Raw genomic sequence first — 22,625 nt, forward strand, 5'->3', positions numbered from 1 at the left:
AGTATTTTCAAGGTACAAAACAGATTTAATTTTGTGTGTTGTTGAATTTACTGGTTTATATTCACATTTTCTTGTTTGTAAATTACAGCTTTATATTGTAAAATTAACAGTTTTTGACGTAAATGTGTTTACAGTTTTCTGTATTTTTACAAAATTATTCTGGCAACCACAGCTGCCAAAAAGTTTTTGTAAAAACAACAAGAAATTTTTTACAGTGTAGTGAAGTGCCAATATTTGTGTTGTTGTTGTTTTGTGTGACATCTGCATGATAAATTAACCATAATATTTCAAATGAAAGAAAAGTGAGGATTGGTTCCTTTTGTCCTCTTTTTTTTTTTCTTGCAGCCATGACTAGCAAGCAGGTTGACATAGCCACGCAGGGCTGGTTTATCGGACTGATGTGTGCCATTGCTTTGCTGATCCTGGTGCTCCTCATCGTTTGCTTTATAAAGAGGAACAAAGGAGGCAAATATCCAGGTAAGTGCATGTACAAAAATTGATGAGTGAAACTGGTAGTCAAGTACATCTGTGTGGAGCTAATGCTGAATCAGAAATCTTTTAAATGGTGCACAGGTCACAAAAAAATGAAATCTGTAACATAAAATAAAAAATATTTAAGATTCTGCACACACATGCGAACCCTGTGAACTTCAATACCATACAACTTGTTGATTTTCCAATCTCATAGTAAAAGAAAAAGAAGATGCCCATCAAGACCCAGAAATCCAGCCCATGAAAGAGGATGATGGGACATTTGGGGAGTACAGGTGAGGAAAAAAACAAATAGGAGTGACTCTACACCTATTTATATCCCTTTGATAAGAAATCATGAAATATAAATGTTGATGTTGTTGTTTCACGATTGATTGAAAGCAAACTTACTTCTCTTGCTCAGGGATACAGACCGTAATTTTTTCATTCCTCTGAGATGAATGTAAACCTCTTTGGCTTCACCACAAAACAGCTTAAAGAAAGCAGGAGCAAACATGTGTATTATGTGACTGTAAAATTATTTCGAGTGTCAAATCAATTGCATTCCTCATTCACGTTAATGATGGATTTATTGCTGTGATTTGTTATTATGTTTTGTGTCATCATTAATATTTATTGTAATGTTTATTATCATATATTTAATTTATGTTTTATATTTGTGTGTATTTTTGTAACATGTTTGGTCATGTTGTCATTATTATTCCTGAGGCAATGGAGTAATTGGGTAATGGAACTGGATGGTCTCAACCCACGATAGCTAATTCAAATTCAATATAGAAGTATCATATAATAAATATTAATTTAATTATATATAATGTACCTTGGAATATTCGCCAAATCAGAATCACAATCGACAGCAGCCATCAGCCATGTTTGTTTTGTTGTCTTGTATTAACATTTCACATGTCCTGTTCATGAAGTCCATCATTTGTTGTGTATGATGTCACTACAAACATTTTTTCTTTACTGTAAAGTCAAATCCTCATTGTCAACCATGTCAGTCTGTCTTATTTGTTCCTCCTGTGTGTTTTAATTTTGGGGGGAGTTCAGATCTTCAGAAAGGTAAGAGGGGCTTTGCAAGTCTTGCATGCATAAAATCATCTGTTATCTAGTTACAGTAGAAATTCAAACAGATGGCTGTAAATTTGACTTTTAAGCCAAGCCCAACCTTAACTAAACTTTTAAATCTGAAAAAAAAGGAAATTTAAATTTTGCATAGTTTGGATTGCATATTGTGATTTTACTTTGTTGTATTGCTTTATTTATATTTAACTGCATTTGTTTAGAAATCCTCAATGGTTATTTTATGGGTTTTCTAGAAGTGGTTTATGCATTATGATGGATGTGGCCAAATTTACCCTTTCTGAAATGCACGTTATGACCAGTTATGAACATGCCTTCCGGATATAAGAGAGATGCATATAAGGACTGCTGTGAAAATACCTGCACTAAAAAGCATGTTGGAAATGGACGATCTCCACTATCTAGTTTAGATGGTTTCAATTGTGCTATTGTAATATCCTCCCCTCCCCTTGTCTCTACTCTTTACATCAGTGACATGGAGGATCACAAGCCCTTGAAAGGCAGCCGGACCCCATCCAATGGGACGGTCAAGAAGGACGACAGTGACGACAGCCTGGTGGATTACGGCGAGGGAGGAGACGGCCAGTTCAATGAGGATGGCTCATTCATCGGCCAGTACAGTGGGAAGAAGGAAAAAGACACGGCGGAGGGCAACGAGAGTTCGGAGGCCCCTTCTCCAGTCAACGCCATGAATTCCTTTGTGTAACTGCCTGACAACACCTCGTGACCTTTGACCCATCCAACACCCCACCTCCTCGTCACACAATCATATGGAGAACAGTCTCTATTGCACTGTGACCCCCTAACATCACAGCAAATGAAATAAAACGCACTCCCCTAATGAAGGACAGTGAGAATGCGAGAAGAGAGCCAGTCCAAGCTTTCGGCGATTGGTCGGAATGAAAGTCACGTGACATTGAGACATATTAATTGTATTATGTCACAGCGAGCATACATATATATTGATATGTGTATAGGAATATATAAATTGACATATATTTTATTAACATGGCCCAGTTTACATCAGATGGCATTGTATCACACCATCGCATAGAATCAGTAATTGACGTCACATCCTCAGCAGTAAGGTGCGGTCACATTTACAGTTATAAAGCAAATTTTCACAAGCAAAATCCAGTCATTACGGTAAGAATTGCTGGAATTTTGCATGTTTTCACAGATTCAAAGTGACTTCTGTGTGAACACAATGTCCAACACAATGGACTTTTTTTGCGCACAAAACTTCGCTAATGTGACCGCACCTTTAGCCAGCGTTGTGGAGACCGTGAACCTTGTCTTGACTATATGATACTCACTTTTGCTTCACAGCTAATGCCTGTTGCGTTCTGTCGTCAGTGTTCAAATCGGTATTATGCACATTTCAGGCACCAATGTCTTTGTGGGCATTGTTGTGGAGTATGTAATACGTGTACAAGCTGTTCTTAGGCGTCAGAAGTTTTGAATATACAAAAAAAAAAAAAAATCCACAGAATTGAAAAACTGGTTATCAGGGATGTGAGGTAGCACGTTTTTAAAACACAAGCACTCTACACAGATGTGGTTTATCCTTTTCTCAGTTCTCTCGTGGTTTATTTTGCGCCCAGTGTTTGTTCGATTTATTTTACGACTTCATTTTTCAATGTTTTATCCCTGAAGAGAAGTCATTGATAGACTAATTAAGGTTCACTTCATCCAGGACTGTTATTGTGAAGGAAAGCCCCCCAGTCAGCCATGTATCCACCTGTGACCCCATTTTGGGCGCCAGAATTCACTCTGCTCTTGGTTTGGTTGTACAGTATGGGATGCATCAAAGGCCCCTCAGCACGGCTCCTTAGTGCCTTGGTAGAAAACATTATTCTATACTCAAAAAGAAGATTCCCTCTCATCGCTTTGAGTGCAGCCATTTTTTATATCAGTAATGCAAGCCACACTGAAGTCATGGGCTGAGCGAAGACCGAAGAGCGAAGGAAATGATGTCATTTACACAGCCACCACAGAAGTCACCTCAAATTGGGGTGAGGGGCATCTCATTCCCCTTATTGACAGCTCAAAATACTGCCACTTCTCTGTAAAGAGTGAACTGCTGTTGATTGGTCTGATTTGACACACTCATAACTCCAGTGGAAATGAACAACTGTATTTGCAGTGGCTTGCGATACCAGTAGGCAGAAGTATACACATTGTCACATCATGTAACTGTTTTTTAAATCATGTTGCTGCATGTTATGAAGTATTACGAGCTGTCGAGTGAAGTGAAATCAGGGCTTCACTAAACACACAGTCTACAGTGGTGCTGTCGTCAAATACGGCTTAAGTGTGTGTGGTTTTTGCAGGCATGCATGAATATATGTGTGCATTTGGACTGGATGAGTGTGAATGTGTGTTTATGTCTGTCCACACTATAAATGGGGTGAGCTTTTTTTTTTTGGCAAAGCCCTAGATTTTCATGATTTAGCTTGTCATAACTTGCATCAAGTTTTTTAGTTTGGAATTGTCTGCTTTTTAATGTATAGATCTGACACTTGGTTTGAAAATATCCAGCCAAAATTAGTTTTAGATGCATTAAAGGATGCTGAGGCGGCACCGTGAATGATCACAACTGAGCCCTTGAGCATGAAAGTATATCCCAGAGTGCTCTAATGGAACTGTCCCAACAGTTTGTGTACTTAAAGCCACTTCGGATGAAAAAGCCCCTCTCGAAAAGTGATGACAACCTTCTTTCCTGAGTCTGAAGAACAGATGACTGAGTATGCATAAGGTAGCGCTGCAGAAAACCGCACAGTGTTCCACCTGAATTCACACACCCATCAGCTCTTACTCTTTTAATAGCTCTGTTGTTTCCTTTTCTATTTGGCCAGGTAGTTTATGACTTTTTTTTCTGCATCCCCAAAGAAGGAGGCCGGATTGCACTGCTGTGGGTGCAGAACCTTTCAATGTGTTTTTATCAGAGGGGGAAAAGACGAATGAAACGTAGCGTGTGAAATAATATTCTGGTTAATGTTAAAGCTACATGAAAATAAAGCATGAAAGGCTGTGAAATGGTTTACTCTATAATATAATCGGCAAAAAAATTCAAATATTTTGTATATAAAAAGGATTAAAATAAATGTTGGTTTCCGGATTTCACTACCATCTGTCTGTTTTGATTGTATTCCTTATACTCAATAATCTTAATCATAGAACATTAATTTAAATTAAGGAAGTTTTTTTTTTTTTTTTATGTGAAAGTGACTTTTAAAGTCAAAGATAGTTCAAGCATTTGAAGCTTTTTGTTTTGCTAATATACAGTATATATATATATATATATATATATATATATATATAATTTTATTTAGTATTAATGTTAATAATGTGCAGCAAAATGTAGATAATGTAACTAGTTTATGTTCATATTTTTATTTACAATGGGAATTGTAAATTCCCCCAAATTATAACTTGACAGTTTCCTTTTTATAACAAAACTGTTAATCATGTTTTTATTTTTATGATTAAATTCATTTATTTAAAATTGTCAGAAAATGACTTCCACAGAAAAATTGTCACAGTGAAAATGAAAATGAAATAATTTCATATTCACATAGCTTTTTATAATGATATTGTTCATCTGGTTTTCATTTTCATTCTTATAATTTAATTCATTTATTTAAAAGTGGTACAAAATGTCCTCCATACATCTTACCCCACTGTCCCTTAAATGTTATAAGCGCTAGAATAAAACCTTAAGCATTCACCCCCAAGTCATTTTAGCCTTTTTATCCGATTTATATATATATATATACACACACATTCTGCAGCCACATCAGGAGTGCCACAATTTGCCACATTTTCTTTATACAAACAAACAAACAAAAAAAATCAATTTCTTTCCCTCCCCCTGCCAGAGTAGGAATTTAATCCAGTGGATGTGAACAGATGTGTGTGGATAAGCCTCTTATTACCTTAAATCACCAAAAATCACGTGCTGGTCCATATATATATATATATATATATATATGCGTGTGTGTGTGTGTGTGTGTGTGTTTGTATATATATATATATATATATATATATATATATATATAACACATAAAGGATATATATGTAACACATAATATATATATATATATATATATATATATATATATATATATATATATATATATATATATAATTGATAAGTGTCTTAAAATCACCTTGACTGGGTTGAGATCCACTGCAGTAGCACATGGACTGAGACCAAGGGTGTAACTTTGGTTTGAAAAGTGGGGGGGACACAAAATGGGGAAAATGTTTTCGATTTGAATCCCATTTCCTCCATTTACATACAGTTGGGACTATGGTGATACAAAATCCAGGAAATAATTAAGTTGTTTATAATGATAAATTCTGCCAAAAAGAATAATAGGCTACTATGTAGAATAAAAAGATGTCTTACTTTATTTATTGTTGAATACCCAAGACTTGAGAGAATAAGTCAAAAACGTTCACTAAATTTTTTCCCTGTCTCACCTATGAAATATGAAAATGTGCTAGCCTGTTTCTGACATGACATAATTCAAATGATTTACCTGACCCTTTACACAGCACACACCTGCAACTCTGAGCTATTCTCCCTGTCTCACCCTCCCTGTCTTTAAGCAGCTTCACCTCATCTGTTCTCTGATATGAAAGCATGGCATAAAAAAAAATAAACAAAAGTTCAACACAACTGAAACTATATTATAACAGTCAACAGAAAAATATCAGGGCCTGATTCTGTTTCTCTCCCACCACACAGGTGAGCAAGTAAATAATATGAAACCACACCCATGTGATGATGTGACCATGTTAAAAAAATATTCTAAACAAATAACAACACACAATTTGGCTCCTACAAGAAGAACATTCAATTTGATTATATTCAAACTGTATTCACTATTTATCATGTACACTTCTTCCCTTTTATCACCAACAAATCAAAATCACCTGGCCTTTCATACAGCACATGACCTTCCTGTAACGTGCTGCTACTGTTTTTCCCTATCTCACCCTCTCTGTTCTGAAGCAGCTCCACCTCATCTGTGCTCTGATATGAAAACAACTGAGTTATGATCATATTGAGTCCACATAGCCAGAAAAGAGTCTCTGGATGTACATTTTAAAAACTGGGTGTGCCACATTCATTTTCAGATTAATGTGTAAAAAAAACTGCGTATCTGACTGTGTATCAATAACTTTACAGACTAGACTGGGCTGATGTGTAAAACTATACTCAGGCTCACCACATAACCATAACACTAGATTAAATATAGGCTAACTCAGGCTAGCTCGACATCAAGCCTTTTCTTTGAACAAGTAAATAAATTTTTACAAATTAACTTCCATTTTAAATGAACAAATATTGTAAGTGAACAACAATAGCTCAAGTTTAGAAAAACATTTATTATTAAGACTTATTTTATTTCTGCATCTGAGTATAATGAGTTGAGTAGCCTATAACAGCAGCCAGAGTCTGCTTGTCATACATTGCTGACAGAAAACGCTGCTGTTCAAAGTGGACACAGAGTGTTCTAGGCAACATTAAATGTTTAGGTTAGCTAGCTAACGGTCTGAAGATACCTAGCAACAGTGCATGTTAACGTTAGCTCATCAACAGGTGTAGACCATATACTGTAAAAAATTAAGTAGATAGACATTTTAATTACCCTGACCTGAGCTAATTTACTGAATCAACCAACTCACATCTCCTTTTCTTTTTTTTCATCCATGAAGACATTAAAGTCATCTGTTGCTGGCGTTTCATGACTGACTGCGATACCGGCTGCTCAGTAGAACTTTTAGTGCGCTTACACTATTTAGAGTGTGCACGAGACGTCCCTGCCTGTACGCGGACGCGCGCATCGACACAGACAGGCAGGATGTCTGTTCTGCTCGGTCCTGCTCCTCCGTGACGATGACGGCGCGCGGTTAAAAAAAAATCATAAACTAATTTGAAAGTGGGGGGGACACGAACGGGATTTTGAAAAGTGGGGGGGACATGTCCCCCCTGTCCCCATAGGAAATTACGCCCGTGACTGAGACAGCATCCCTCTGTGTTGTGACATCCTGGCATGCGCAGCTTCCGCTCTCATCCAATAGCAGGCTGGAGCCGCGCTGGACTGCGGGGCGACGCATCGCTTCTGGTCCAGGTCTGTGGGGTTGACGAAGGATTGAACTCATTCTTCCGGTAAGTTTGCTGCTCATATGATGATATGTAAAGCTTTGGGGGTTTCGGGTGAGAATACGATCTGTCTGTGACCTTCAGGAGTTTATTCTGCATGCTAAAGTCTGGATGAAGGTGTTCCGCGCAATTCGGGAATACCGCAATGCAGAAGAACAGGGAGGATGAGTCCGGTCATAGTTGATGTCATCCCTCGCCATCCCTTTATTTAAGGGATGAAAAAGCAAATACATAAAATAAACAAACAAAATATTGAATATAATTACAATACTTATTACGTGTATTATTTTTTTTAATGATAAATAAATGTGTGAATTCATACAAATTCCATGATTTAAGGTAGGCTGTTTTTAACATACCGTTAAGTGTTATGCTGAAAGAAGCTGTGATGCGAGTTAATTCTATGATATTTACTTGTCTAAAGTTTAAACGGGACAGAAGTTAGTCCTCGGTAACCTGGCAACAAAAAGGATAGAGATTGTAATGACAGTATTGTGTCGGAGGGCGGCGCTAAAGGGTTATCACCAATGACGCAGTGATTACAAAAATACACTTAATATGTTAAGATCACACCAAACACCAATTATAATATTTAAAAACCAAATGAGGAAAAGGACAATGAAATCCATCTATTTTTATAGCTCTTTTAAATTGAAACGGAAATCCTTGTATTTCAGTGCGTTTGAAGATCTTTCAGATTTTTACTGCCACTCCCTTAGTATGAGTTTACAGTAGACATGCAGTGACCTAAATCCAGTGTGCAGGACTAGAGCAGACAGCAGATCAGAGGATGCAATGAGATTATAAGAGATTGGTGAAAATAAGTATAGACCCAATGTGCCTAACTTCTAAAAACAATTATACTCTCTCTGCAAGCATGTAGCCTATAAAAATGCAGTGGCAACAAATAAAAAATGCAGCATGTGTTAGCAAGGATGGCAAATGTGTATGTGTTTAAGATAAGATTCAGATTGACCTTTCCTTTATGTGTTACATCTGCAGTCATGACTGAACTTGTGTGTTTAACCTTGCATGTTTACATATGTGCATCTGTGAGTGAGTGAGAGAGAAGGTATGGACTGCCGATTCACTTTTAATGTGGGTAGGATGCGATACATTGTTAATGTTTCCATTTTAGACACAGTCTGCTATGGTCTGCACATCAGAGTGAGACAATGCAGCTTTCAGTAGCTTTCAACACTGCAGCTATACAGTATTTCACCACGCACACACACACACACACACACACACACACACACACAAACAAACACACAGGTTCTTTCTGTTTTTCTCTTTCTCAGGCTTGGTTTTTAACTGTCAGATCAAGATGGTGACCCCAGCCATGCTTCTGTGTGTGCTCTCTTACTTCTTCTTATCAGCCGGTGAGGAACTGAATGTGTGCGTGTGTGTGTGTGTGTGTATTAGGCTACATTTTAGGCTGTGACATTCAAATAATACCTTGTGAAGTGGAAAGCTGCATGTTTGTAATAAATCCTAAAATAATAGAGAGGTGAGCAAGTGATATAATGCTACATTTCTCAAAATCTGTTCTGATAAACAAACATATCTTAACTTCTACATCTCGAATGTATATATATATATATATATATATAAAAATGGATATTCTGCTGAAACAAACAATACCATGTTCTGTCCAAGTAAATTGAAGTTGTTCTGAAATTATATTTATTATTATTTTTTCAGCTGCAATTAAACCCAGGATATTTGAACCCAGAATTTTTGACAGTAAGTCTATAACTTTTACCTACAAGTAAATATGCACAATTAAGTATTGATGTACTTCACCTCAGTATATTTTACCACAGTCGAATGTTTGGGTTGATTTTTTTTTGTATATTGAATATAATGCTGGCTCATCTCTTGTCATGTCCCATCAGAGGAGGCCACAGGCTTTGGGCCCATTTTTGAGGAGGAGCCCTTGGACACAGTGTATGCGGAGGATTCACCAGAGAACAAAATCTCCATGAACTGCAGGGCGCGGGCCAACCCTCCGGCCCTTATCAAGTACATTTTTACACTTCTGATTCTGATTACACTCTGGGAATTACAGGGTGGTGTTTACTAGATTGTTTGCACTTGCAAAAAGAGACTTTGAGAATATCGAGCAGAAGGTTATTAATAAAACACTATATTTCACAGATGGTGGTTAAACAACTGGGAAATTAAACTGATGGAACAGCCTGATGAGCACTTTAGCCTGGTGGGAGGAAACCTGGTCATCACCAACCCAGACAAGGGCAAGCATGCTGGGAAATATGTGTGTGTGGCTAAGAACGTGTATGGCACTGTCATCAGCAAAGAGGCCACCGTCAAATTTGGATGTATGTGACAGATGCAGCAGGATTTCTTATACTTGTAAAGATTATAAACTGTTTCCAGATGTTTGTTTTGTCATAATCTCTCCTGAGTTATTATAATTTTGTTTTGTTCCTGGCTGTAGACCTCAACCAGTTCCCTACAGATGAGAGAGAGCCGGTACATGTTAAGGAAGGACAGGGAGCAGTGCTGCTGTGTTCTCCTCCCTCTCGCTATCCAAGTAAGACGAGATCACTTTTGTTTTCAATTCTTTGATTAGCAGTGCCATACTACACACATGCAACATTTGTTGTGTGTCACCATGATAAAAAGCAGAGGGAGAGAGAGAGAGAGAGAGAGAGACGCTTTGTCTCAACACTGAAAAAAAGAGAAATAAAGATTCACTTAAGATTATGTTTTCTCATAAAATGTACATTAAAATGCAATGTAAATAATTTCAAATAATATCACTTTTTGACATTATATTCAATAAAGTGAGTACATCTAATAAATAAAACATCAGTTTCTACACTTACTCTTAAAAATCTGATTCATATTTAATACTTGAACAATAATACCACAATATTTAATAAAGAATATCTGAGATATAATTAGTTAACACTTTAAAATATGGTTTCCATTTGTTAACAATACACATCTATATAAGTTAACATGAACTAACGCATTTATTAATCTTCATGTTGATTTTAGCATTTGCTGATACATTATTAAAATCAAAAGTTGTATCTGTTGATATTAATTAATGAACCTAAACTAACTTGAATTAACAATGTACAGTAATAAATACTATACTACTAATAAATACACTTGTATTTTCCATCGTTATATAAAGTTAATCAATGCATCTAACCAATGTTAACTAATTAAACCTTATTGTAAAGTGTGACAATATATATACAAATACCATACTCTCTGGAAAAAAAAAAGGTACAATGCATGTCAATGAGGTGGTATCTTCTCAAAAGGTACTAAAAGGTATCGTCCCAGTGGCAGCTTTTTTTTTTTTTTTACCTTTTTTTTTGTGTTTTGGAGAGTGCATTATATCTAGCAATCATAGAGGTGATTTATTCACACATCCACTTTCCTTTCACCAACCGAAATCTCATTTCTGTCAGTCGCTTTGTTTGTCTCTCAGGTGAGGTGTTGTTCCGCTGGATCTACAACGACTTCCCCAACTTCATCATCCCAGACCAGAGGCGCTTCGTGTCTCAGACCACTGGGAATATGTACATAGCTAAAGTCGAGGCATCTGATGTTGGGAATTATTCTTGCTTTGTGTCCAGCCCCACCATCGGCAAGAGTGTTTTCAGCATGCCGATTCCTCTGCTTCCGCAAATAGAGAGTGAGTGCTGCCACATTTCCCACAATCCTAAGATTTCTTCCTCATAATTGCCTTACTGAGTTTAATTAATGATCTCTGCCTTCACACAGAGGAGGTAAAGCGCTATCCTGCTGATATCCGTGTGAAGTTCCCCAAGACTTATGCTTTGGTGCATCAGAACATCACTTTGGAGTGCTTTGCCCTCGGAAAGTGAGTCTGCATGCTACTCTTACCATTATGAGACCTGGGTACTTTCATATACAGTATAAAATACAGTGGCACTGAAGGAATGCAGTATACATTCACGGTCTTAACAGGCTACCCTGAAGTATTTCATGGTACATGTCTAATAAACATAGCAATACAACAGTACATTTTTCTGTTAGTGAATTAGTCAAAGTATTGTATTTTTGTTTGTTTTTAACCCTATGAATTCAATGTTTACCTTTCAGTCCGCTCCCACACATCCGCTGGAGGAAGTTAGACGCTGATCTCCCGCCCAACTATGAGGTCAGCATGAACGGAGCTTTACTGCACCTGATTAACGTTCAGTACGAGGATGAAGGGAGCTACGAGTGCGAGACGCTCAACGTTAAAGGGATGGACTGGTATCGACAGTGGCTCTATGTGGAAGGTAAGACAAAAGGACAGACACTGGTTTAGTTCTGTTTATATACGGCTTATGATAACTAGTAACAAAAAGTATATCAAATTCTGTTATCAGGGGTTTTTTCGCCTGCATGTTTCTCATAAGAACAGCTGGAGACTGAGTAGTGTGACCCATTAAATATAACTAGTGATACTAATATTAATATATTATTGCATTTTTTTTTAACAAATAAATAAAATATTAAAGTGTGATAATATTATTATGTTTTAAAATAAAAAGGGAGTATTAAATAAAAATATAATTATTTTGTAGTAACATTTAAAATAAAATGCTTTGCTAAAAATAAAATATGAGTTTTGGTCATTTTCAAACTTTCAAAAAAGTTAAATATTTTTATTTAATATTATATTATAATAATGTGAGATTGGTAAGATTTATTTTTTGAAAGAAATCACTTATGTGCTCACCTAGCCTGCATTTATTTGATAAAAATACAGTAAAACTGTGAAATTATTACAATGTAAAATAACTTAAATTTGAATGTTTTCTTGTGATGATACAAGAATTACTCCGTTTTTGTTTTCTAGTGTTCCAGGATCAATCAGAAATTATTTTAATATGCTGATTTGGTGCTCAATAAACATTTCTTGCTATCATTATCAATGCTGAAATCAGTTAAGCTGTTTCAAATGTTTGTGGGAACTGTGATCCATTTTTTTTAAAGATCCTTTGATAAATGGAATGTTCATAAGAACCGTATTTATTTTATCTTTTGTTACATTATATATCTTTACTGCAACTTTTCATCAATTTAATCCATCCTTGCTGAATAAAATTTTTAATTTCTTTGTAAAAAACAAAACAACAAATGGCTGTGTCCAAAATCAAATACTTCTTTACTGAGTAGTAGTGACAATAACAACATGGCGGATGTAGTTCATGTTCATGTAGCATGTCTTGCACAAAGTGAGTTACCTACTAGACAGTATTGGATTTCAAAGGCAGCGATTGTGTCTGTGTGATTGTGTCCTCAGGTGCTCCAGAGTGGGCAGAGCACATCAATGACACGGAGAAAGATGTTGGAAGTGAACTCACTCTCAGATGTGTTGCTGTGGGGAAGCCTTTACCATGGATTCGCTGGCTGAAGGACGGCTATTCGGTTAATACTGTTTTTTTGGTTGAAGAAATCCCATATGAGAACCTCAGATTGTTTCTATTAAGTACTCATGTGTTCTGCTACTTTTTTCCTCATTTTTAGTATGGCAAAGGTGAGCTGAAGTTCTCCAGTCTCACGTTTGAGGATTCGGGGATGTATCAGTGTGTTGCTGAGAATGAATGGGGGACCATCTATGCCAGCGCAGAGCTTCGAGTCGTCTGTGAGCTTTTAATCATGGCTTTTAAGTATAGCTTACATAGTAAAAAAGAACTGGAAGTGTCTTCAAAAATTGTTGAAGGTTGAGGGTCTCCAATGGTCTCTTCACAGCCTGCGCACCAACATTCATTTACAATCCAGTGAAGAAGGTTCTGCTCGGAGCTGAAAAGGGCCGTGTGGTTATAGAGTGCAAACCCCGCGCTGCTCCTAAACCCAAGTTCATCTGGAAACGAGGCTCAGAGCTGCTGACCAACTCTTCAAGGTTAGTCAGTCGATCTTAAACGCTTGCATTTACTTACAGCTGAATCATAATGTTGTGGCAGAGCTGGAAGCTTAGCTACAGTTATCTTCATCCTCTTCTCTCTTCATCCTTGTTTTTTAGGATGTTAATTTGGGATGATGGAAGTCTGGAGATTCTGAACGTGTCAAAAATTGACGAGGGCTCGTACACATGCTATGCAGAGAATGACCGCGGCAAATCCAACAGCACAGGGACCCTCACTATCACCGGTCAGATGAAAAATTATTTTATATTATTTATGCCAGTTTAGACAATACTATATTTTTATTGTTTAGGTCAGTTTAACTTTAGACAATATCAGATTATTATTATTTTCTATCATTTAGTCATTTCAGACAATACCATCTTTATTTTATTTTATTTCAGACAATAGCTATTTTATTTATTATTTATACAGGTTTTGACAATACCTATTTTATTTTATTTTATTTATATCAGTGTAGACAATAGATATTTTATTTATTTATTTATACCGGTTTTGATATACCTATTTTATTTTATTTTATTTTATTTTAATAAAATAAAGTTTAGACAATAGCTATGTTATGTATGTATTTATTTATTATTTAGACAATAGCTATGTTATTTATGTATTTATTTATTATTTAATAAAATAAAGTTTAGACAATAGCTATGTTATGTATGTATTTATTTATTATTTAGACAATAGCTATGTTATGTATGCATTTATTTATTATTTATACCAGTTTTGACAATATCTATTTTATTTTTTTTATTTTTATTTTTAAAACAGTTTAAACAATGCCTATTTTATTTTATTTGTATTTAAGCCAGTTTAGACAATACCTATTTTATTTTATTTATACCCATTTTGACAATTGCTAATTTATTCTGTTTTATTTATACCACTTTAGACAATACCTATTTTATTTATTTATTATTTATACCAGTTTTGACTTTACCTATTTTATTTATATAAGTTTAGACAATACATATTTTATTTTATTTTTGACAATAACAATATATTCTTTTATTCAATATTATTTATGTCAGTTTAGATAATACCAGCTTTGTTTTATTTTATTAATGACAATTCAGACAGTATGACCTTTGTATTATTTTATTTTATTTATGACAGTTTAGACAATAGCAACTTTTTATTTTATTAATGTATAATAATTAATATAAATATGTCCACTGAAATGTAGTTATTTAATTTTATGTTACCATAATTTAATTTACATTATCTTGTAAATAAAATTATTAATGGCCATGGGTAGTCTTTATTGAACTTTTTTTTTTATCAACATCAATGCCTTTCAGGTTGAAATTGATATGAATTTGTCTGTATGTGTGTTTATCATAGATTTTGTAACTGCCCTTTTTCATTTTTTATACATATTCCTTGTAACTCCTCAATAAAATTGAGGTAATATGAGGTATATGCATTTGTATCCGTTTCATTTTCTCAGAGGCCACCAAAATCACGGTGGCTCCATCAGACACTGAGGCGGTTGTAGGAGACACCGCGATTCTCCAGTGCTCTGCATCATTTGATCCCAGCCTGGACATCACCTTCATCTGGACTGTTGATTCCTACGTCATCAACTTCTACACAGACTTCGAACACTACGAGCTGCTCATGGTGAGTAGAGACAGGAATCTCAGGGCGCTGGAATCTCAGGAAGACAGGGCATTTCATTATGTGTGTGTGTTTGCAGGGTCACGAGAACAGAGGAGACCTGTTGATCAAGAACATTCAGGTGAGGCATGCAGGACACTATTCCTGCACAGCTCAGACTATAGTGGACAACGCCACTGCAGAAGCTGATGTTTCTGTCAGAGGTTAGTGATTCGAACCCTGCGTGACCTAGCTCATGAAAACTATACCTCTGTTGTGTGCATATAATCAAAAACCTGAGCAGAACTCTATTAAAAACAATGCAGTGATGTTTGTGTTGTTTCGGCTTCAGGTCTCCCTGGTCCTCCAGGTGGTGTCCGTGTGGAAGAGATTGGAGACACGTCAGTAAAACTACGATGGAGTCTGGGATCAGACCACGGTAGTTCTCTTATCCAACATGTTGTACAAACACGAGACTTTTACGCCCTGGATCCAGAGGACTGGAAAACCGCATCCACCTGTGAGTCCACTAGAGGGAGACAAAACACATATTTTAAGTATTTCCAATTATTTTATTTAATTTTTTACTTTACTTTTTTGGAAAACTGGTCTGAAAAACACGGAGCCCCACACACGGCATGCAGGAGAAAATCATTTTGAACTGATTTACTATTTCGTTCAATTGTGCGCACGATTTAGCAAATCAAGGGAACGCAATAGTAAAGCAAGGGAACGCAATAGTAATCGTGTGCATGTTTTAGTACATTGAGGGAACGAATTAGTAAATTAGGCGCACAATTTATTTATTTTTTTCTTGTATGTCATGTACGGGGCTCCGTAGAAAAATTATACAAAATGAATGTTTTTTTTTGTACAAATGTTTGTTGTATTTTAGAATATAATTAATTTAAGTAGTTTTGACTTTTCCAACTAATTTTCTTAGAAAACTGGTCTGAAAAAGAATACAGAAAGAATGTTTTTTTTTTTTTTGTATGAATTTTAATTTTTTTGGTATTTTAGAATATCATTTATTTAATTAGATTCAAATTTTTTTGTCACACTTGGCAATAAGATCTTGCGAAGAACTTCAGCATCAGAATTTTTTAAGAGAACAAATATTATTTTCCCAGCTCCTGTGTTTTTGGACGGATCTGCGGAGTCGGCCACCGTTCTTGACCTTTACCCCTGGATGCAATATGAATTCCGTGTGCATGCCATCAATGAATTTGGAGCAGGGGAAAACAGCCGCCCATCAATCAAAATCAAGACATGGGACGCCAGTGAGTTTATTTGTGTTTAATTAATATTTAATCTTATTTAAAATAGATATTTAATTTTATATATATATATACTAAAAAACACCACATCAACAAAATGTGACGTCCTGTGAAGCACATATAGATTCTCACCCAGTGTTTCTCTTGTCTCAGGGCCTACAGTGGCTCCTTCTGATGTCATTGGGCAAGTTGGAATAAGCGGAGAGCTCATCGTGACCTGGACTGTACGTGTTCTTTTGCCACTGTATTTATGCTATGTTTTGTCGATCATTGCTCAGTGGCAAATGTCTGATGTCTCTCATGTGCTTAATCCCACGGCAGCCTGTAAAGCCTCAGTTCTTCTTTGGTAAAAAATTTGGCTACACTGTGGCGTTTAAGCAGCATGAGGATTATGAATGGAAATGGTCAACTGTGGAGGATCCTGAGACTAGACGCTACGTCTACAAAGAGAGCATGACCCCAGACACCGAGATACAGGTCAAAGTGAGCACCTACAATAACAAAGGAGAAGGACCCTCAAGTCTTATATCGGTGGTCTACTCACCAAGGCTTGGTGAGATGCCTTTCTGTTTATTGACTGATTGAATGATTGTAATTAATTGAGAAAAGAGAGATTATTTTAGTTACTAGAACATTATTTTATCCTTATTTTAATTTACAATCATTTCATTTTATTATTGCCGCCTTATTTTACTTCCATTATTTTAATTAATCCTTTATTTAGTTTTGATTCATACCTGGAACCTTATATTAATACCCCTAATATTCATTTATATTTTATAATTTTATTTTATCTAATTACTGGGACCTCATTTTATTGCCCTTGTTTAAATTCATATTTTATTTTATTTTATAATATCACTAGGAACTTTGTTGTAATTCATCCTTTTTATTTTAATTAATTTTTTCATGGAACCTTATATTACTGCCGCAATTTTCATTTATATTTATTATTTTATTTTATTATATCACTGGGACCTTTGTTTTAATTCATCCTTTTTATTTTATTTTTTTCTACCTGGAACCTTATATTAATGCCTCTATTTTAATTTATATTTTATTATTTTATTTTATAATATCACTGGGACCTTTATCTTATTTTATTTTATTTTATGCCATGTGTGTTTATTTCATCAATGTGTGTTTATTTCAATTTATTTTATTACTGTAACCTTAATTTTTAATTTAGCCTTTACGTCTTAATTCATCCTTTAGTTTATGAATGTGTTCATTTATATTTTAATTTATTTTGTTACTGGAACCTTAGTGTAACACTTTTATTTAATTCATAATTTATAACTTTATTTTACTTTATTATTGGAATCTTATTTTATTTGCTCTTACCTGAGTGTAATATCTCTCAGCGCCGACTGAAGCTCCATTAGACGTCTACGCCCGCCAGGTCACCTCTACAGAAGCTTTGGTCTGGTGGTTACCGGTCTACCAGGCGCCGCCAAACTGGGTCGACGGATACCAGGTGAGACTTAAGTGGAATAGTAGGGAATAAAATGTATTTTAATCCTCATGTCTCTTCATTTGGTGTCCAGATTCGTTACTGGAGGAAGTACGATGATAATGAGGCTGCTGCCTCTCGAGTTATCGTGCACAGAACAATTAACCAAACACGCCTGGAGAACATGCGGCCTGACTCCCACTACCTCATAGAGGTACGAGCGTTCAACGGAGCTGGGCTCGGGCCACCCAGCGAGCATTGTGAAATGTTCACCAGGAGACCACGTAAGAGATTTGCCTTTCTCTACATCACTCAATACAGATCTTACATTTGAAAACAGAGGCTCAAGGAGCTTACATGTACTGATAATATATGTGTATTATCTTTCAAGCCCCGAGTCGCCTATTGAGAGTCTACAAATATGTCAGCTTCAATCGCAAATGGCTCTATCTGTACTGGGATCACATCTATAACTACTGGAATGAGTCCTATGTGGAGGGATACAAGGTGAGTCAGTTTGTACTTTGTTTTCTGTTGACAAAAGAATTGAGAGACACATTCATTCATTTCTTGTTAATCTTAGTGTTTACTTACGATTTTTTAATACCCTTTTTTTTACTGGAACCTTTTTAACACCTTTATTTTAATGAATCTTTACACTATATTTAATTTTATTATTTATACTATTTGTATTTATTTGAATTTATTATTTATGTATTTAATTAATGTATCTATTTATATAGTTATTAATTTTTTGTGTGTGGTTATTAATGTTTTTGAGTAAAAAATGTGTAACCATTTGGATTTTTCTCTTCTCAGATTTTGTTCCGGAAGGAAGGAGAGCGTTATGGGAAGCTTTACACCACAGGCAGGCACTACATCGACTTTCCCATGCCAGAGACGGGCGATTACGTCATAGAGGTGCGAGCCCGCTGTGAGGGAGGTGATGGACCCATATCACAGATCAGAGTACAAGGTGAATACTGTTTTTTATTAATCAGTCATCACTGTAATCATATTGATGAAAACGACAAAATGCTATCTGAAGCTCTGCATAATTTCAAGTAAGTGTTCAATACAACAATTGAAATACCTTTCACATATTCACAGATGCAGTTTCACAGACGTCACTGGTATTGCTGCTGATCTTTCTTATTGTTTTGTTTTATGTTTAGGGAAAGCCTCTCTGGGCCCTGAGTCTCTCAGCGTCGCCGCTGTCTTGCTGCTGGCACTGGCCTGGATGAATTTAGGCCTGTAGGCAGAAACAAGGCTGTCAACCCTGTGGCGAAATCCACTTTATGGAAACAGTCTTAAGAAAGTTTGAGTGCAGGGTGGTTTTCATGGTGCACGTGAAGTTTGTTTGGGAGTGTAGAATATAAAAACTTTGTTTGTATTTACCCTCTTGGTTTACCTTACAAAATACCCACAATCAACTAATTAAATGGTATTGTAAAATAAATATATGGTAGCAGGATAAGGTGAATTTATTTGATGACCTTCCAGTCAATTATACAGAAATAAGACATATTTACTTATTTATTACTGAATATTTATGTTTTGCTAGTCATTTTTTCCATGTCTACACCTGCACAACATTATCGCTTATAGACATGTTTGAACGTCAGAGTTGGTTTTATACACTTGGTCGTCTACACATATTTAATTTCCATTTGACAATTTTTACAAATCTATTTTTTTTTTTGACTGTGTTTGATTTTAAAATTTCTTTCTTTGTCTTTCTTTCTTAGTAGTTTGCTACAAGTTTGTGTTGCAATTTTCATTTGTATATCAGTAAACATTGAAAATATATCCAAACAAAATGCTTCTCGGTTTGTCTTCCTATACCAAGTTTTACATGTCATAAAGATTGAAACTACCAGTTACGCTATATATATAAAAATAAAAATAATTGTAAAATATTTTTAAACTAAAATCAACATTTGAATCATGCTGATATAGAAATATTGTGAATTTAAAAGAGTCCAATATCAAATGTAATTTGTTAAAGTTTATAAGCTAAGTTTATAAAAAAATACACAAAATAATTTCATTTCAGGTTAAATTTGCAAGCTGCTGTATATGGACTACAACCGATGTCAAACGTCTCAAGCAAATAAACTGACGTCCTTGTGGTAGTTGTAGTTCATATTTAGCAACTTTGTTAGCAAGGTAGGTTTTAAGGAGCCACATTTGGGGAATGAATGTGTGTAATTTATTTTGTACAAAAACGTTGATCTCTTGAAGTTAACAGGCTTCAATTTAGTTATATTATTCGCTGTAGTTATTCCATTCGCTGTATTAATTATTTTAATAAACATCCTCTAGTGGCCATCAGTGATTAAACCAGTTGTTGGAGGACGACATAAACACAGCGTGGTGCATGTGCTTAGTTTGCCGCCTCTTTTAAGAAAAATGTGGTAAAACTGGACAGTCACATCGGTTAAATCCAAAAACAACTCAGCGTTGGAAGAGAAACGAGTGAGTTTTTGTTGTAGTTGTGGTTATCTTTTCTTTTTGAAAAAGGGTTTACACAGTCTCCTAATAGTTTAACATCTAAATTACTGCCATCCAACAATAGACGCGATGGTTTTGATGTCAGTATTCATCCAGTAGATGTCAGCATAACGTTAACTGAAGAACAGCAGCCGAACAAATCCTAGTCCTATTCTCACGAGTCACGTAGCATACTGTAGGCATTTTATTCACTTTATTAATAGTATGCAATAACAGCAAAAACTTTTAAGATACTGTCATATTTGTAATATAATATGTTTAGATATACATGGAATATACAGTGCACATTAGTATATAAATAAATGTGCATATGCAACGCAAACACATGGGACGCATCTTCCTCGTTCCTCATTGGCTGCTGCATGTATTTTTACATGTATAATTTAAAATTATCATTAGGGCTCTTAATGAAGCCTCACTGTCACAGACATACAGACCAGATATTTACTAACTCCTGTAAAGCATGATGGATACTGCTTTTCTAGAATTTCTCATGGTTTACTTGAGTCATTGACCTCAATATGAACTCAAATATTTGTTTCTTTCTGTCTCCACAATCTCAAAACATACATTTACATTTATGCATTTAATATATGCTTTTATTCTAGAAGGAATAGAACAAATGGTTCACCCAAAAAATGTAAAAGTTGCTAAAAATTTTCTCAGTCAGGTGAATGGGCGCCATCAGAATGAGTTCAAACAGCTGATAAAAGCATCACAATAACCTTGTAAAGATAAAAGCTGTGTGTTTGTGTTCAACAAATTCATCAACACATTTTAATTTGAAACAGTTGCTTTTGTCAAATATATGAGTGCTCTATCCATATATTGCTTGCTCCAGTGATAAAGTCACCCCCCCCCCCCCCTTTTTTTTATCAGGACAGAAATATGCACATATCTTCACTGGAGAAGTCTTCACTGGAGAAAGTGCTATTGATTATGGACTTTTCATTACAGGGTGAACTACTCCTTTAAAATAGAGAAACGCAAGCAATTTGTAATAGAAACAATATTCATAATATACAGCAATAATAGACAAAATAATACACCCGTTTCTTTCTATCTTCCTTTCTTGAATTCTGAAGACCTGCTTCTAAGAATCCTGGAGCTGCAACTGACCATTATACAGAAACACCTGCATTTGCATTTTTAACGTCACTTCAGATGCCTGACCAATAAAGAGTAGTTATAAAGACGTGACTAACAAGTAAGACTGTAGAATTGCAACATAAAGCATGCAATATGTCTGCTTTTCTCTTCCAGTCAGCTGTATCCGCCTACAAATGCATTTTATGCAGATCAGTCATGCAACTGTGCTCCATACATTCAATGTTTCAGAGGCAAATGCATTGACTGTTATTTAGGGGCACCTTCGTGGCAGAAAGAGAGAATGGGAATGCTGGCAGAAGATTCAGGAGTGGTAGGCAGCATGTAAAACAAGGCCGTATTAGCTCTGACAGATGCTCATAAATCACTGTACGTGTGTGGCGAGGCCTGTGGTGCAGTGGCAAGCGGTTTTCAAGAAGTGGGCCGCTTAATCTCAGGGTTCAGCGGGGTCTTGGCGAGGACATATACAACCCTCCTGGGCCGGTTTGATGTGGATTGTCATTCATAATACACACCAAAGCATTACGGTGCTTGTCAACCCCCCTGTAGTTTTATTGGTTTGACAGGGGGTGTCATATATGTGCGTAATTGCTGGTTGTGTGGATGTTTTTATTGGATTGTTTGCACAGTAAAGAAGCACTACGTGCTCCTCTGTGCCTCGAATTCAACATATCCCATGCTGCTTTGTTTGTTTGTGACATCTTATTTAGGATTGTCTAACAGCATTTCACCCCTAATGCAACAATACAGTGGATCTGAAAATGAAGCCTTCGGAGAACCAAATGTGTTGTGTAAATTCATTTGACTTGTTACTCTGAGCTCCACAGAGGTGATCGATTTCGTTTTACGGTCCACAACAGAAGCGAACCACCTCTAGAGATGCTATTGAGGTTTTTAGTGAGCTTGGTCTGGAATTGCTCTTCAAATCTCTCCTCTGGCTTGTCAGCACTTTGCCAGCGTTCGCCCAGCCCCACCCGCCTGCTGCGAGACCCTTTACC

The 22,625-nt window shown here is 35.9% G+C and overlaps 2 protein-coding genes across 10 annotated transcripts in view; both read left to right on the plus strand.

Annotated features, from left to right (window-relative positions):
• The window catches only part of LOC113071160 (neuronal cell adhesion molecule-like), a 48,544-nt gene extending 43,848 nt beyond the window's left edge, over positions 1-4,696 (plus strand). For 6 of the 9 annotated variants that reach the window (XM_026244527.1, XM_026244533.1, XM_026244535.1 and 3 more), the window contains 3 exons: positions 346-477; positions 689-767; positions 2,047-4,696. In XM_026244527.1, the coding sequence (XP_026100312.1) occupies positions 346-477; positions 689-767; positions 2,047-2,281 (446 nt within the window). In that variant the 3' untranslated portion in view covers positions 2,282-4,696. The remainder of the gene's footprint in view (positions 1-345; positions 478-688; positions 768-2,046) is intronic. The other 3 variants (XM_026244530.1, XM_026244531.1, XM_026244529.1) reach the window with 1 other exon arrangement.
• Positions 4,697-7,637: 2,941 nt separating this feature from the next.
• On the plus strand, positions 7,638-19,700 carry LOC113071161 (contactin-1-like). The gene is made up of 24 exons (XM_026244537.1): positions 7,638-7,759; positions 9,055-9,135; positions 9,458-9,499; positions 9,652-9,778; positions 9,914-10,095; positions 10,215-10,310; positions 11,226-11,432; positions 11,522-11,621; positions 11,864-12,045; positions 13,056-13,180; positions 13,280-13,397; positions 13,505-13,655; positions 13,776-13,903; positions 15,128-15,300; positions 15,377-15,500; positions 15,629-15,796; positions 16,407-16,556; positions 16,707-16,777; positions 16,875-17,106; positions 17,918-18,030; positions 18,101-18,290; positions 18,398-18,513; positions 18,826-18,982; positions 19,182-19,700. The coding sequence occupies exons 2-24, from the start codon at positions 9,081-9,083 to the stop codon at positions 19,262-19,264; spliced, it is 3,090 nt and encodes a 1,029-aa protein (XP_026100322.1). The 5' UTR covers positions 7,638-7,759; positions 9,055-9,080; the 3' UTR covers positions 19,265-19,700.
• The last annotated feature ends 2,925 nt before the right edge of the window (positions 19,701-22,625 follow it).

The sequence above is a fragment of the Carassius auratus genome, unplaced genomic scaffold (genome assembly GCF_003368295.1).
Source record: "Carassius auratus strain Wakin unplaced genomic scaffold, ASM336829v1 scaf_tig00006185, whole genome shotgun sequence".
NCBI lineage: Eukaryota > Metazoa > Chordata > Actinopteri > Cypriniformes > Cyprinidae > Carassius > Carassius auratus.

Excerpts from the sequence above, each read along its gene's own strand:
- LOC113071161 (XM_026244537.1), top strand. The coding sequence starts at position 9,081 with ATGGTGACCCCAGCCATGCTTCTGTGTGTGCTCTCTTACTTCTTCTTA. Across the intron at positions 11,433-11,521 it reads TCTGCTTCCGCAAATAGAGA|AGGAGGTAAAGCGCTATCCT; the intron begins GTGAGTGCTGCC and ends GCCTTCACACAG. Across the intron at positions 16,557-16,706 it reads AATCAAGACATGGGACGCCA|GGCCTACAGTGGCTCCTTCT; the intron begins GTGAGTTTATTT and ends CTCTTGTCTCAG.